The sequence below is a fragment of the Opisthorchis viverrini genome (genome assembly GCF_000715545.1).
Source record: "Opisthorchis viverrini unplaced genomic scaffold opera_v5_126, whole genome shotgun sequence".
Lineage (NCBI taxonomy): Eukaryota > Metazoa > Platyhelminthes > Trematoda > Opisthorchiida > Opisthorchiidae > Opisthorchis > Opisthorchis viverrini.
This window is the reverse complement of record NW_008751787.1, coordinates 1072598-1090353: the sequence shown is the minus strand read 5'-3', so window position 1 is coordinate 1090353 and position 17756 is coordinate 1072598. Positions and strand designations below refer to the sequence as shown.

Below are 17756 nucleotides of genomic sequence, written 5' to 3'. Positions count from 1 at the left end.
CCCCAAAGTCAAATTCGGCTTAGCAACAAGAGGACATCAACAGCAAGTGGATTGTAATCCACTGTTCAAAGTCGATCTCCCGGAAGAAAGTACCCGAAATGTAGGGGGGTGATCAGTGATGAATTGCCAAACTGTCTTACTGCTGGAACAGGAAATCAGATGAAAAATCTGAGTTATTTTATGATTTCTGCTCTTAACTGGGTTAGTTATTTATGGTAGGCAAAAAATCAGCTGAGTCAGCTTCACGCCCTATTTCCCTTGTATCGAAGGTACGTTCTGATAGGTATACGTTTTACGAAAGCAGCAAGTGCAGCCATTGAATATATTTTAGTGAGCTAATTTCTGCAACCCCGTTTGGAAGGGACGTGACTTAATTCAGCACTTTCAGCGGTGCACTTAGGGCGGGTGGAAGCGTTAACTAAGTCGTCTTGTGACCGTATGTCAGCACCCTCGACACATACTAACTCATGTTGATGTGGATTAGTTGGATGGATTTGTTGAGATTAACTTGAAGAACAGAGTATACCTTTCGTGAAATAATAGGTGCATTTGGCAAGAATTTTCGGTGAAAATTCTACAAAATTAAAAAATGTCTTACTCAACTGGTCAACTGCTTCTTGAAGCGAACAATGAACTTAAATTTGAAGGCGACTTTGTTTTCCTCCTCTACGCATCAAGTCAGGAAATTTGCGCAACGGGAAGACTACCTTTCAGAGTGTCTCTCGAAGAAAGAAAAGACACTTAAGTTCAGCCTCAATTTGAACACGAGTTTTGATTGCCTGTCTTATTTGTTCATTAGAAACGGAAAACTCGTCAGAAAGGAATCGATGAGAACGATTTTTATCCAGGACATTGATATGGCCTGGTACTTCCCGATCGATGGTATGTTTGTCGCAGTTTCGAGTTCAGGTTAGATTCAGTGTTGGATCATCCGCAGTTGTGCACTACTATAGAACGGCTACAGGATGTTTCTTAGAATCATTGATCGGGCGTATTTTGCAGTCTGACAGATAACTCAACCCAGCTGGCCTGCGTGACAGATAGATAGTTGAAAAATATCGTTTAAGAATCTTATCAGCATTTCGGTCAAAAAGCTTTTGTCGAGCATATCAAACTTCAATTCGATATCATAAGCGTTCCGGCATTAAAAAAGTGATGGCGGCTGATTCAAAAGCCATGCAAATGCATCCAAAGCAGAGAAAACTTAAGGTTATAGCAGAAAAAACAAGAGAAGGGGCTTTTATGTTATATTTGTCCCCAATAATAGCAACTGTGTGACGATTTTTCACTTGCAAATAGACCAAAAAAACGTCTTCATTATTTTACCTAACGATCACCACAAGTTGCGGTTTACTGCTGGATACATTCGGTTATTTTGCCTGCATATCATCAGTAGTCGAGATAAATGGTTTTGATTGTATAGCGTTTTGGTGAGGTGGAAGTTAGCGCTGTGGAGGTGCCTCTCTGCAGAGGTTGTGCCTGGTCTGGAACATGAATGATGTACTTTGTTGATATCTTTCAAGAAGTTAGGTAAAAAGTTATGCCCAGGAGGAATTGAAAGAAACGTTTGATCCTTCCGCCGAAATTTAACGATTAGTAAATACGTCGATCTCTGTCGCTGAAGGTCCTTCTCACTGTGTACAAAATGGTTACTTAATCAAGTGATTACGTGAATATTTTTGTTTTTAGGACGAATAGAGATCGTGCAATGTTAATTAGCCAATAAAAGTCTGTTTATCAAAACTGACATGGTTGGTAAACTTCAGGAGACGGCGCATCTTAAAGTTGTGTATTCACTGTACTAAGAGTTATCGAACGGAGATGATGAACGAGCTAGACATCTAAAAGATAACTCAACCACAACGTAAAACTTATCCCAAGCAAGCTAATCAGTGTATATGCTAGGTAATCGTGAAATGATCGATCACATTATATACACCAAGTATGCATCAAGCGTTATATAAAGGCGGGTTAAACTAGATGATTTATCCATCAAAAGAACTATGTATTTATGGGTGATGAAACGCTTGCAAGCGAGTATTGAGCACATGCAAACAGTTCAACGGCCAGGAAAAAAGGCTTTACTGGACTCAACCGTCCAAACAGTGTTGTCTAAGCTGCAGCTGTACCTACTCTTCAAATTACTGTTTATACTACTGTGATTTTTAGACAAAATCAGCATATATGTTCATCTATACAGAACAACTAGCTGAAGGGATTTGTGGGTATGCTGGGGTTGCCAATCGGAGTGTTGACTAATCAGAAAAGTCCTCTCCGAATACCTTACCCGGACAATTTTGAACCGGAAAAAAGCCGTTTCCTGGAAGAGGCTGTGTGGATAAATCATTTCATTTCCATTTTTTTCTAATAGATGCAAAATAGGCATCCACTATCAGAAGAGATTATGTGATCATGTGGACGATTAACTATACCCACTGCGCTTATAAAGTTCAATCTAGAGAATTTAATCTGCACCAAATTCCGTAAAGAACCGTGTAAATATTTTGTCCCTATTGGGACTCGGCAGCATGGGTCATCGTACATAATTTCGGCTAAGACTTGGAGACTAAATCGTTCTGCCACGAGTGACTGATAAATTTCATAATAAGGTTGCACTTGGCATATGGAGCTGCTATTTTCTTGATCATGGAATTCATATCACGTAGTTGTGCGTCAATTGGCTCTTTTGTTACCGATTTCGTAGACGTAGGTTTCAAGCCTCCATAGCTACTTCGATATTGTTGGAAGTTCGAAGAGTCTTAGTACTAGATTATCGATATTGAAGTCACGAGTTCGAGTTTTACTGGGCTGGTGTTGGACGTGGGATGTTGGTGATTTCCACCGCAATACGGCAGCTCTGCGGTGCATCACAATTCTTGCACGATTGCAACTCACTTCCCTTAGGCATCATGTAATTGCTTTCAGGATTGGAACAAAATTATCCACGTCAAACTTATTTGAACAAAACTCTTCTGATCTGTCAACCCATATTCTCGTATAATGTTTCTTGGAGAGATCAGCCCTGATTTCGGCTTTCTTAAGGCCAAAGGGCGCCACGTATGCGTGTTATGGTTCTCAACTTGAACCCAAGGACACTGGCGGCGAGGTCCAGAGTGCTATGCCGCCTCGATGCACTTGTATATTCAGACTGCTGGGGATGAACATGTGGGGCATGTGCTTGACCCGAGGCCTCCAAAAGAAAATCGATATCTTTCTAAAACGTTTGAACTAACGAGTTTGCCTGCCATGACAATTCGTTGGCCAGAAAACAGCACAGCTGTAAACACTCTCTGACTCCACCAAGATGGTTTATGATCTTTGTGTGGACTTGACGCACACATTAAATCAAGGCATGAAAAGGACCATTCAAGGAATCCGTCTCATTCCGCTGTTCTCAGCAGTGAAAAATGTTGTAAACGGAAATAGGCGTAATAAGGGAGTTAGAGGACTACCTAAATTTTAATCAGTTCTTAGTAACATCCCACAAAGACGCGCAAATTTTGCATGATAACAGTAGCACCCGTGAATGAACTAATAAACTTGAATGAACCGGTTGCGTGAAAAGGCTGGTTTAATTACAGTTAAGTTACACATAGGTCTGACTACGTGAGACTATAGATAAACAATGACTTGGGCGTCAAACTCCAAACGAGTTGACGCGGGATAGAAAACTGATGGACCAGACACAGCAGTGCGAAATGCAGTAACTCAGTTTCGGATGCTAAAGGATAGAATTGAATTTGTAATGCAAACCATTCAGTTGATGAAATGCACTCATTTGCGAATTAACTTGGTGTCAACAAGAAACCAAACTGAACTGCTCGTTTAATTAAACGTACATCCCAAAGGTCCAGCTGAGATAATAAAATTCTCACTGTCGAGAGCAAATTCCCACGGAACTCCACTGATGAGTATCTCATATTGAAGAATCACTAATGCAACATTTTTCGGCGGTGGTCTGAAATTTTATGTTCAACATATATATTTGATATCATACATTTAATATATTATATATCTGTATAATTATATACTTATATATTCTATTTTCTATTTTAATTATTGTATTCCTCAGTGACTGTTGCGTTCGATTTATTGGAGAGGTGTAAAGAACCAATCTTGAAAGCAGTAGAGTCCTTCAGATGACATAACTTCTAAACGACTGTGGTAGACGCTAGGTTGTCTTTGTTTCCTTTGCTATTTTGGTGTGAAGGGATATTTTTGAAAAACAGGATGATATAAAAGCTGTGTGAAAATTAAGAGTGTGGCGGAATGGGAACATCCAGGATGCGCATGCGGAAAAACTGGAAAAAACTGAAGCTCAATTTGGGCCGGCTCTTCCTTGAAGAAGTTGGACGGTGACAATCAGTCGTCATAAAAGGTCTCGGAATGGAATTTTGAGGTGAAAATTTATTTGTTGACTCTGATCGCTAGCACCAACGACATGAAGAAGAAACTTAGAGATGCATCGTTCCACTGCCGTGTTGCGTACATTGAGTTGCATGATAAACAAACACCGAGGAATGGGAGAACTGTATTACCTAGATTTTGAGACAATGATGGGTAGAAAATCGAGATTCTATGGTACAATCAATCCTATAATGAAAGCCTACGAATGAAGTTGTGTTAAGTTGTGGAATGTCACGTTTGGTCGTTAGTCACGTCGAGAAACTTCCGAACTGTACCGCAAAAATCCTGGCTAGTCTTGGATTTTTATTTCGTTCAAATGTCCTACGTCTGTTCTGCTGACTGATGATACACGAACAGGACTGGAATTCTGTAGATTCTTTCGGAACTCCATAAATATGATTAGTTTGCTTGGTGCTCCAAACTGTAGCAGAGGAACCTATTTGGTAAGGTCATCAACCGCGCGGTCATTGATTATTCGTGCAATTGTAACAGTCAATAATGTGCTCCTGATTGTGTGATTTTAAAGGAACTAGAGAGGTGACGACAGTAGCTTGGTTATAAATGCCCAACTGGTGCCGGACAGAAAGGTATCTTATTCGATTATTGTCTTTTTAAATGGACTTCAGTTTCTGCGTCACAATGACATATGCTGACTGAATAGAATGGGTACCTTGGTACCCGAATTTGAACCAATGCGAATGGAAATTAATAAATTCCTTGTATATAATGACTTTTTATCAGCAGAACCAAACCTGAAGGAAATACCAATGTGGTTTTGCTTCAGAAAACTCTTTCCAGATAAGGTCGAACAAATCTCGCAGACAAGTAATTTAGCCACAGTATTATTGTGTTATTCATTCTCAATGTAAAATGTTTTAAATATGTATACTTGATATATATTTGATATATATGTATGATATATACATATATATGATATTTATATATATTGATACTGAAGACATGTCGGATTCTGAAGAAGAAACTAATGAGATGTGTGTAAATAGGTTAATGTTTTTGGAAGCAACTTGTGTGGACGAAAACTACAGAGACTGAGAAGAACTTTTGGTAGCTCTATCAGCACAGAGTCGTTCGCCTACTATTCATCGAAAGATGTTGTCGGATGATGTGAAATCCCCTACTACCTGTTCTACGGGACATTTTTTTATCTAAACTGCATGGCTGATGAAGCGACCGAAAGAAGCGCAATCATACGGTAATTAATCAGACCGGTAACGAACGCGTCACAGGCACCTTACCTTGTTTTACCTACCTCAGTTTCACGGATCACATAATGACCTCACACGATCACCTACGGCTACACAATGGTGAATGACGTCATATGTTATCTAGGCTTGTTACACTGATCTTGACAGATAATAGTTTCTGATACTTCAATTCAAAACAATATTAAACTGAAAATCGTTTTGCGGTAAGTGTGCTGAAACTCCACCGATTGGATCCACAGAGCTCATCCCGAACTTTTCAATGAACGGAGCACCCCTGTTCTTGTACCCTTCGAAAAATGTTCGTACTTAGCATCCCGGGAATTTGAATGTAGAGGGCTCAAAAAACCAAGCAAAACAGCCAACATCTTCCCATTCTAGTTTGATTTTATGTTTATATGTTGGAGACACCCATAGTCGACCAACTGCCATTGGAAGGTGGAAGGCCATTCCCTGCGAAGTTGTGATTTATTAGCAAAAACGAACTAATTCACCCGCGTCATTCTAAACCTTTCTAAATATTCATTAACTCCCACGCAAAAGTAAACGAAGACTGCAAAGAAGTTCCAAAATTCCCTCAAAAAACCTCACTTTTCATCAGAGGCTAGCGGAGCTTGGCCGCTCACTGCAAATTACTCATATGATTCATCAGTAACAGCAATCGATACACCTCTACCCACCTGGTGCAGAGGTAACGAGAGCTTGTTGTGAACCCAAAGCGGTGGAGTATTTATCTGATCGTACAACTTAATATTAATGAGATGGAAATCTGAGATAAATATCTCAGATCGACATCGTAAGCTAATATCCGCACAGGTTACTACGTTAGGTGAATTTCCTGATAGCACACATGATTCTTCAGGAAAACTCCTCTGTAGGTCTAAAATTTGGGTTGTGTTTCATCAAGCTTTTAGTGAAAAGAAAATTTAGCAAAGCAAACCCACAAGCAGGTGTGATTTTGCGGATGACTACAGTCCTTGTAAGTGTATTTTATGAAAGCTGGAGTCTACAAACTAAACGTATGACTCCCCGATTGTTTGCTTGTCCGATTTATGAGAGGCGTTTGAGTTATTCTTGAATATTCAGTTTCCTGCAAGCTGTGATGCTAGAGAAGCCGATGTTCTTGCAATCTAGGCAAGGCTTGATAACATCTTTCGCCATCAAAGCAAAGCAAACTGTGTGCTTGTGCATTTTGATAAACACCAGATTAGACCATTTGCCGCTCTCTACTTCCTGTCCATTGGGTGTAGATTAGCTGTGATTCACTGTAACTGTCCAGAAGATACTTAATCCAGAATGGACTGCACTGAACTAAAATCAAGCATATCAACTTGCACCATTCATAACTGCACGTTATCAGTTGATCAAGCCCCATGAAGTTTCAGAATAAATGGCTCCCCGCTGCTAGGTGTTCTTGGTAAGCATAGGAACAAATGGATTGTCTACTAGAAGAGAACGAATTCGCAGAACATCTTCCATACCAAGCGTATTTCAATATGTTGCCCAAAGTCCAAAAGCCTTTTTCGCATGGTCATTCACTAAAACGTGTAGGGTATTCGTGCAGAGTGGGAAATCATAAATGTTCTGTATAGGCGCGTGCACGAAAAGGATAATTTTGTTTTGCACCAGTTCAAATATTCGGTTGGTGGACCAGAGTGGCATAACAAACGGTGTAAGGCAGCAGCGTTCGTTCTATCACGGAGGAAATTGTAACTTCCTGAAAATTGTAGCGAACGACACTATTAATTACCAGATAATCGAAGAAGTAAAGACTATGGGAGACATGGTTGGGCATCAATACAGGCAGATTGCATGGCAAACGAACAAATGTTAATGGGATCGTTTTTTTGCAAACCAACGTGACTGCTGGTGTTTGTGATGGAATTGTGCATTGTGGCTCATGTGAGGTCTGAATTGGAAAGGCTGAAAATTTTTAAATCTATCTTTCATAAATATATGGTCGTTTTGCTATGCTGTACGTTTTAAGGCGCTATTTTGATTCGGCGCCAGTTTGATTTGAATGTTAAGTGTACGTATCTTTTGATGCAGCACCCGGGATATCACAAGGATAACGAATGCATTCTGTCTTCGTTTTGTTTCATGTGGCCGGGAGAAATATTAAGAGACGTTTGCGCAGTACAGTGTTTTATTAGGTAGACGTGCAATAATCAGGGTTTGTTACTGATTTCTGTGATAATTTTGACACAGAGAAACGTCCATTGATAAGGATTAGTCAGCCGCCAGCGCAGGGCAACTTTACCCTACAACGGAAAGTTGCGGAATCAATTACGGGTGCTACAGGGTAATGAGTTATGGGATATTAAAGCGTACCCAGTTGTATTCAGTTCATGGAGGAGCAAACTTGATCATAATTATGATTTTGGAGAATTGTTTGGTGAAAGCAAACGAATTGTGGGACGCCATACTTTCATGGAATGGACGGAATCTTCGAAGCATGGATTCCACTGCATGAGTAGGTCCAAATTCATAAAAAGGTCATTTAGCGCAGAAAATTATGGTCGCCAGACGCTTATGTTGCCCAACCATTTCCGGTTAGCTACCTTTCGGATACAAGTGGATGGTATCCTTCCTACGTGTTTGTGAAAAGTCGTTCACTGAGTAACATGATCAGTGTAACAAGCCCAGGATCAAAGTTTTAGGTGTGACTTGGACGTAAAACATCATAAGGACTTGAAGTAGCCCAATTCCCTACCTGCCTTAGATCTTCCTAAAAGTGTTCTGCCTCCTGGTGAAAGCCCGCATCTCCAGACATGACTGAGATCGATGCCCCAGATTATCTGATGCGTAACGTCGGTAAATTTCTACACCAACTCTGCTAGCGAATGTCATTATGTCAAAATATACTACATCAAGAATAAAACAAATATGAGAATTTCGCTTCCCTTATCGCGAATATGCATTGTCAAGGAGAAGTAGTCGATTTATTTTAGTGTTTTCGCAGCACCGCGCTTAAGATTGGGATGCCTATGTTTTCACTCAAATATACTCGATCTGGTCAACTAGATGAAATGTGCCTCTAAAAAAATGCAGCCCTGGAATAATGGAGCGATTGGTGGAAATATGTCGAGAAAAAGGTGTCAAATGAACCGCAAAATGTTTCTAGAGGACATTATGAAATTGTACAGAAGTGGTCAGTTGTAGGGTATCTGTGACTTACATTTGGGATATCCCAGATCATGATGTCTGAATATTTGAACGTGTATTTTTGACCTGCTCTGATTGGACAGGGTGGGGTCACGTGATTACAGAGCGTTGGTTCACGGAGATTTAACGTCAAAGTACGACCATCGACAGAAGTATCCAGAAGAACACTTCCACCCCAGATGTCTGAGCCTGACGAGAAATCGGATAATTTGAAAAAAGGAATAATAGCACATGAGTAGTCTGTTCTTTTAAGAAAATTTACAAGGATGGCATCAATATCGAGCCAACTAATATCTCACGTGGTCTTTCTGCAGCGCATCCAAGATTTTTACTCTTTAGCAACTTTCGGCTTTATAGCCTAAAGTGGCAACCCCAAGAGAAAATTCCTCCTTCGTGTTCAGCATCTTACAGGACAACAGCTGTGCGTCCTTCACCAAAATCAGGGTAGACGTACACTCCTGCGCAGCGACACTGAGAGATTATCATCACCATCGACAGCATGATGTCAGTGTTCAGCACTGATTCTTCGCTACCGTTCAGACATGACATATTTGGAAACCTCATTGTGAAAACAAGTATAAAGTTGGACGGAATAAGGACTTAATTCTAGTTTACCACAATCATTTCTAATAGCCTACTTATCCAGATACTCATTCAGCCTGTTTAAATATAAAATGAAAACAAAACTGCTATTGATTAGCACCCGTATATTGCAGCCTCTCGAAGCATGCGCCCTGGGGATCACGCCGTCCCCATCTTGGAATGCAATTGGCATCAACAGTACCCAAGCGTTTCGTATTCTCCTTCATACGCCTCCGCCCGTTCAAGCCTAGGCCACCGCGCTCTTCCTCCGCTACTCTGAGTTGCGCATGAAAACCGTAATCTCTTATGTGAATAATGGTTCGCTGTATGGAACACATATCTGCTGCTGGACGTTTTGTTCAATATAATCAACCGTTGCGCGACCGGAAACTCGATTTCCAACCAACACGAGCTTTGATTCTTAGGCAACGATTGTCGCGCGCCTGAAAGCGTCTCAGTTCGGCTGGTCGAACAGGCCATGTTTCACAGCCATATAACCAACCAACAACACTGAAGGCTGATATACATATTCACTGAGTTCCGGAATACACCACTATGATGCCAAAGGGTTTTTCAACATAGCGAGCGCGACCTGAGTGTTGTAGCTCCGTGCGGTCACCATATCTGTCACATGAGAATCAGAGCTAGTACAAATTCCAGGACAAGTAAAATGGTTCACAGATTATATACCTGAAACTTAAGTGGCGTTTTCAGTTGCTGCATTTCCAAAAGCATCACCTTACACCTTGTGGGTGCGAGGTGCATAACAAAGAAGGGATGGCTTTGGTTAGTTCATATGAAAAGACCTGAGTCTTTCCGTCATCAATGAAAGTTTTCGACACAGGCTATTTGAACACCAAGGTTTTAAGACCGTTCAGTGTTTCTCTCATTATTTCATCAGTAACGACAATAAATAAAAAAATAGAGGGATGTAACTGTACTGACGGTACCGCCTCATGCTCAGAAGCATTTGAGACGCCGTTTGATCAGATATCCAGTGTTTAATTGAGCTGACAAAATTACTAACACTATGCAAAGAGTTAGCCATCTAGTCCCAATATTAGTTCACATCTGATGATGGAGCATTTGGAAGAGACTGTGGAAACTATTCTGGTAAATTCGTCTAAAATCCAGATCTGCCAAAATCTCAGTTGCCAAGCGGGTTGTCCGCGTTCTACGCGGCCTCAAAAAGCATAGGGAAAAGCTACTCTGGACGAGTGCGTGGTAGAAATCCACAAATGCTGTTCAAAACAATCGACAGTCAGATAATGATCCACGCTACTGGAAACTGATGCCAAAAGGACTGGCATGGCGTTGAAGAACACCATGTGGCGAAACAACTTCGGGTGTTTGGAAAGTCAGTACTGTATTGAGCAGCCTGAGATCAACACACAGATGAAACAATCATTACCAATTGTCCGTGCGTATCGAGTCCAATCCATGTCGACCCCTGATTGAGTCTCAGATACGCTAAGCCTGTCCACTGTGAATTCATATTTCCCGTAACCACCACGATGTTTGAGCTTTTAGCCCACCGCAACGGGGCATTCAGAGTCATAAAATCTGTCTTTGCCGGCGTCTGAGCTGCAATCAGTTGGAGCGTAAGCACACATGATGAACAGGCACCGATGAAATTCTCAGTTGTGAGACGTCTTCACCGACGTTGCCAGACAAACCGCATAGAGGCGACAATCAGCTGGTATCCATCCATGCAAGAATACTTCCGTTCAGACGATGGCCGTTGGCAGCTGCCTGTTTTCGCTTAACGCCATGCTGTATCCAGCAAGTAGTACGATACGGCTGACGGCACCACGCGGTGACCTATGTGACACAAGATTACTTGTACTAGTGCACTTCACTGTTCTACGAGCACTCAAATACCTCCAGGGCGCTCATATTAATACAGGAAGACGATTTTGGTCCTCAACTAAATCGTTTGGCTCAAAAGCCCGGCCGCAGAGCAGCGGCATTTAGCAGTAAATGCAAATGCATTAGCATTTTTACGGAACACGCCGCCAAATGTTCCAGCCCGGAGGACCCGGAGAATGTCAACCTCGGACCATTGACCAACCTGGATTGAAGGACCCTGTGAGTGTAGCGAGGACACTCTTCAGCGTAGGTTGGGATTTCCACCCTCAAGATGAATCGCACGTATTACAATGTAACAAATAAAACGGTCCCTATTTTAATGTATAGGTCCAAAGTAAGGGATACGCTGCATGCCCGATGGTTTTTAAAACCAAAAGAAGTAAAATAAAGTAATCAAATAAAAATAACTAAACGAAGAGCTCGAAGCGAACACTTTTTACAATACACGGCAAATAAGAAAAGAAGCTGGAATTCTTGAATGAACATACTAAAATGCCATCAAAGGAACAGCTTCCAAGTGGGGTTGATAAACAGGCGACTCGTTCATATCACATTATACAGTGCTACAGAAGCCACCCAAGCTGTCTCAAACAGAAGTGTATCAGGGCATCTATAAAGCAGATCAAAACACCCTTGAACATTAAGGAAGTAGTCGGCTATAGAAAAGTTGACAGATCAGTGGCAACCAGTGAAAATTTGTTTGGGGTTCTATCAAAAATATAAACCCATCAACTAAACAGTTCGAGATGGAATAAAACGGACCCCATCAAGGACATATCTGGAATGAACGAAATGTTGTGATAGCGGGAAAAATAACAGTAGAGTACAGACAGTAAAAACAGCGAGCGAAATCCTATTTAGAAAGAAAATTCAGTTCGTGGAATGTGACGGACAGCACATTCATAAACTATTGAGACAGCTGTTTGCGAGACGAATTGTTAGGCAGCATGATCGATTCTCGTTCCCCGTTTTCGCAAAACTGGGTAAAAACTTAGCTGGAAGACCGTTCCTTTAAATGATTAAACTAGAACAATAATCTAATCGGAACGTCTGAAGGTGTAGTGCTTAAATGAGGAGGAATTTACACGGTATATCCAGATCCACCCAAGGAAATTTTTGGGGGCCTATCAGGTAGCACTCCAATGCTAATTCTATAATTGTGATAGTAAGACCTGCCTTCTAATCTGCAGAAAATATTGGCTCGATAAGTTTCGGGAACGTTAAGCAAAGCAAGTAAACAAACAAATCTATCCAAGAAGAAACTCACCAGCTTTGAAAATAATTGTAACAATATAATTCGCCCCTTTACTGACAGTGTGAAAGAGGTTGTTGGATGGAGACGCACCCACGGACAGCACAGTAGCGCCTTGTGAACCTGTATTCAAAAAGCACAGATGTAAGGGACAGCAAAAAGTCCTTTGTGTAGTTCGCATTGGGGCCACACAGACAGACGCGGTCAATGATTGAAAGTGACATTTTTGTGAAATTCCTTCCCGAATCAAATGGGTGGATTTTTGTGATTTTCCTCCTAATGCGCTTCTATGGAAAGCTGAATGACTTTCCTGGACGGCAATCGGGTGCACGGTGCTTTCCGCTCGCATCCGAAATCATTCCACTTATCACAATCTGTGCAACCGTTATGTCTGGAACAGTGATCCTAAATGTGTTGTCCATTGTAGAGTTCTACTAGAGTAGATAAAATAATTTTGGAACTTGAAAAATAGTGTCAAAAACATGGCATGTTTATATTATTGTGAATTTCGTTGTTTTTTTGGCTGTGGAATTCACTGTTTCGAGGAGTGAGCAACATGTTGTTACGTGTTATCCTGTTCATCTATATATTAAAGTTGCCAGAGCTTCCTAAGTTGTAGTGAGCTTGAACACACATTGAGATCGATCTCAGTGTCTTTTCACAAGTGGGCTACATTGAAGCGCTTTTGGTCTTGGTCATACGAATGTCAAAGCATCCAGGTCAGTCACAAAGGATTGATGTAAATCAGAGCTTACCACAATCGCTGTAGTAAATTGCATCCGTGATGTGTGATACCCAAAGTATCCCCCAATATACGAATATGCTAAAAATCCCCATCCTGCAAGTTGTAAACCATACATCAATTTTATGCAATGCACTTCATTGGCTTTATATTTGCGCTGAAAACGTTTTTGAACACAAGGTCGCATACTGAAGGTCAGAGCGTCAGCGGGTTTTTGGAATAAGTCATGAAATTCTTGGTCAGTTTCACCTATGGTAATGACTGTTGCCTTTCCAAAATACTCAAACCAGGATGGCCTACCTATGCTTATGGTGAAACCAGTTGAATTTGAAGTAATCCATTCACCAACTACCATGGTTGAGCAGTGAAGTTCGACACAGCATAAAAGCACGTGCCAGTGGAACAAACAGCCCTGTTTTGGAATCGGCGCGCGCAGTGTGCTATACGCTCAGGCAGAATCATCAATCGTCTAATTTTGCAGGGTGAATTCATGTAAGAATCTACAGAAATAACACGCCAGAACGTACATATTTTAGGCTTTCCGTCAACTATGCATTCAACGTCCGTTCGTTTATTTCTGATTGATGTGAATCGAATGGGCATACTAGCACAGTATATTTATCGAGTGAATTATTTCGAAAGTATACTNACAGTATATTTATCGAGTGAATTATTTCGAAAGTATACTGACGGCTTAGATGCAGCGCAAAGTGATAAAATTCGGAAAAAGTAACAAAATTTCGCGGCACCAGGGAAAGTGTGTAAGCATTTTTACCGTGAGTAGGTTTATTTCGGAAGCTTGCGCGAAAACGAAGGCTGGTCAAGAATGTGTACTCAGTGGTTAGTGTGACAGTCGAAGTTCCAACTGAAATAAAAGTAGGCCAGTAAATATCACGCGACAACAGGGAAAGTTTGTAAGCACTTTTAGCGTGAGTAGGTTTATTTCGGAAGCTTGCGCGAAAACGAAGGCTGGTCAAGAATGTGTACTCAGTGGTTAGTGTGACAGTCGAAGTTCCAACTGAAATAAAAGTAGGCCAGCTAAATATCACGGATGAAATGTTCGTTCATGTAATACATTAAGTCTGGGACTGCATACTTGATAAGCTCAAAGTGCAAGCTCAAGGCCAGTCTTGGGCTCCCGATGTGAGTAGCATTATTTGGAAAAGTACCTGTAATGTACTGAAACTCGAAATCCTTTGAATGTGCAGGATTCGAAAGCGTAAACGGAACAAAAGTGACGATTTTTTGTGGAAACTGGTGCATTTATTCTTTCGTGCAGTGCCAAGAAAACAAATTTCTTTTTCATTTGTGAAGGCCGGTGGAGCTTACACGGTGTTTTTAAGTGTTAACAATCGATACCGCCTGAACATGCTGACTCACACGTAACTGCATTGAAGAGGCTCTCTTATGAGCGTTTTACAAGCCGGACACTGCAAATTTGACCAAACATTTTAACCTAAATACAGGGTGAAAACCAGCATGTCACTCCAACGTGAAGCTGAGAAAAGCTCGATTGAAACAAGTGTTACCGAATGTGTCCGATTACGGCCCGTTATTCTCAATAGGCTCCATATATCTGGGCAAATTCTGAAGTCCCTTTGAGCGTTAAACAAAACCCATTGAAGAGGTGTCTGGGCTTGATGTAGACCACCAATTCGTGGAAAGTATAAAGTGAAAATAAAGCCAGTGTAAATATGAAAAACGGGACGTTTGTCTTGATGCTACGATGAAGAGCACATTTTGGTTGTGGGCACTACGTGTGTAAGGGCGTGTAATACCGATGAGGCATGCGAGTAGTCTGTGGTCATTTCGAAGCTCCGTCCCACGTCCAATGTGAGATGAAGTTTATTACGGAACTTGTGGAACTGGTTTGCAGGGTTCGTTTACAGTTGCGTGATGATTAATGAAAGTTCAAAAAGACATTCGAGAATGTCCAGTTTTTAAAAAGTCTTTGCGTATGAGGTGTTTGCTTTCCTGTTTAACAGTTTATGATCACCTAGTTGGTGCTTCCCAATAAAGGACTATCTTCGTTACATGGGAATTTCAACCCACGAATCGGATCTTCACATATAACTGTTTAACAGAAATGTTGGCAAACACATGGTCAGAGAAAATCACTATTAAACCCTGTTAGTCTCAATAAGATTGCCTATTTGGGGATGTTTCATGTAATTGTGATGTATAAGGAACTCTGCACGAAGCGCTAGTTTACAGTCAGCAGTAAGCCCCTATGTTCTTGTAAATGTTTTCCCCTTGAACACCAGATTTTCTGTCAAAAGGAGATTTTGAGCAGTGGATAAAAGCTCTACCCAATGCGTCAAATGGCACCTGATTTCCGGATATTCATCTCGAGCGTCATTTAACATGTCTATGAAAATTATGGCTGGACAAAGGTACCCAAACCGGAATTTCCTTTGGACAAAGATAACCAGGATAACTGGATCATTATGATATTCTCCTTTTCAAATATTTTTTAGTCAATCTTGTTTTTTGCCCGTTAAATGTTCTGGAAAACATAATGACAAGGTTTCCTTCAGAGGAGACCTTCCATTTATCCCAAATGTTTTTAGCGTGATTTAAATGGAAAAAAATTGTAGCTCTTGGTGACCTCACAGAAAGGTTCACTTTTTAAGATTGATACCATAGTTTATCGAAGTTTCTCGTGGTTTCAAATATATACGTCATCGGAACCTCATTGTATCTTAGTCTGCATGCGTCACCGCTTACAATAACAGACATTAAAATGGATTCATTTGTTCATAACATGATATTTTATAGGTGTCAGGTAATGAATCCAGTTATTTTTCCTGTATGAGTTATAAGGTGTTGGAACAATGTTTCAACTCTTTTCCACAACGTCTACATGCAGGTAACTAGAACGTTTTAACTATAGATTCTAAAAATAAGGGCAAGGTTTGCTTGGTCTGCACCACATAACTGGTTTCAGTCTCCACATAAAAAAGAATGCGCTCCACCAATTTAAAATCAGTTTACAAGATTTCACCGTATGAAAAACGTTCTCAGAGGCAGAGAACGCACTTTCGTGGTGAACTTTTTGAATGATTCTAAGGAAAATCATTTGGAGGCGTCTTGCTAACAGCATAGGAAGTCTACAATCGAAATTAAACAGAGAAAAGAGCAATCTGAAAACCAATGACCATGAAAAATTTGTCATCCGTTTAAAACCACATATTTGTTGTTTAAAAAATTGATAAACGCGAGTAAATCCGACACTAAAACATTTTGTATTAGTGGAACATTTTGATGCCTTTAAAGCGCTGCAATTAGGGAACTCTCCAATCTCGGCAGTCTCTAATTATTATAAGCCTTGGCGCTCACTTTGTCAAAAGGCAGAAAGAAAAGCGCAATACATATGTGCCATTTTTGTGAATTGACCTACGGTGAAAAGGGATTGCACGAAGTTGAATAAAGCCTAAAACATTTCTTCAATGAAACTCTCTTTAAGTGATACATGTACGTGGTGCTACCATCAATAATGACCAAATTGTCCGCATTATACACTGCCAAATACGGCGAAGGTCAGTGTTGTAAAATAACGTTCATTTGTTGCTCCAGATTTTAAATAAAATTTTCCGCGGTGGACTTCGCGATAGAGCTCAAGAGGGTCATGTCTCAAAGTCCACGTGATTGTGTGCATTCAAGCTAAGTGAATTGGACATTCCTGGAATCACTACAACTGCAGTTTAATCTTGTTGTTCTGCTGTGCAATCCCACCCACCTTTGACCTCCGCTATCTACCTCGGGTGCAAAAAGCGATGGGCAGCGTGAAGTTGGTGTTCTTGAGATGACTAAGTCTGCTCGTGTTTCTAGATCATCAGTTTGATCGAAAAGTACACGCAAGACCAATCAGCAGAATTCGGCCGACCTGAAACCTCGCTGACAACCCTGATGTTTTTTTGAACAACTAGTAGCCCAGAGAATAGATAATTTCACGATTGCGAAACGTCCTTCAGAGAAGTTGTTAGCCAGTCATTACCTGACCACATGGTTAGTTCTTCTTCATTGAAAAATGTCTGATGTCATGACCCCTCTTAGTAAGAGGAACTCACACCGCTGGTTAGGCACTCTAGGTTGAAGGTCTAAGTATTCAACCACCGGTCAAACTGTCACGGTTTGAATCGATCTTGGTCTCCTGGTATACCAGTGCAAATGATTCCCACCAGGCATGAAAGAGCTGTACAATGCTTCTCGGATTTTAACAGAGAACGTCTTCATTGACAGGATGACATTTCTACTGAATGTGATCAGTATGGAAGGTGATTCTAGCCGCGAATAGGGTAATTCTAACACACACCGAAAAAGCATTCGGTTGTAGACCCATGCTTTAGCTCCATTAGATCAGTTCATGTCAGATGAATTCGTCACTGTTGTATTTTATAGCGATCCGTCTTCTGCATATTCTCCATCCCAACCTTGGTTGGACCCTTAGTCGCTGCGTTATTGCAATCGCGCTGTCAAAATATGCGAAAGGCATTAAGGGTAGGTTTCACATCCA

General features: G+C 40.9%; 1 protein-coding gene across 1 annotated transcript in view; it reads left to right on the top strand.

The window, feature by feature from the left end:
* T265_06368 (hypothetical protein) overlaps positions 1-17756 on the top strand; it is a gene marked incomplete at both ends in the record, with an annotated part of 140879 nt that overhangs the window by 120201 nt on the left and 2922 nt on the right. The window contains one exon of the mRNA XM_009171609.1: positions 17642-17740. Within this exon, the coding sequence (XP_009169873.1) occupies positions 17642-17740 (99 nt within the window). The remainder of the gene's footprint in view (positions 1-17641; positions 17741-17756) is intronic.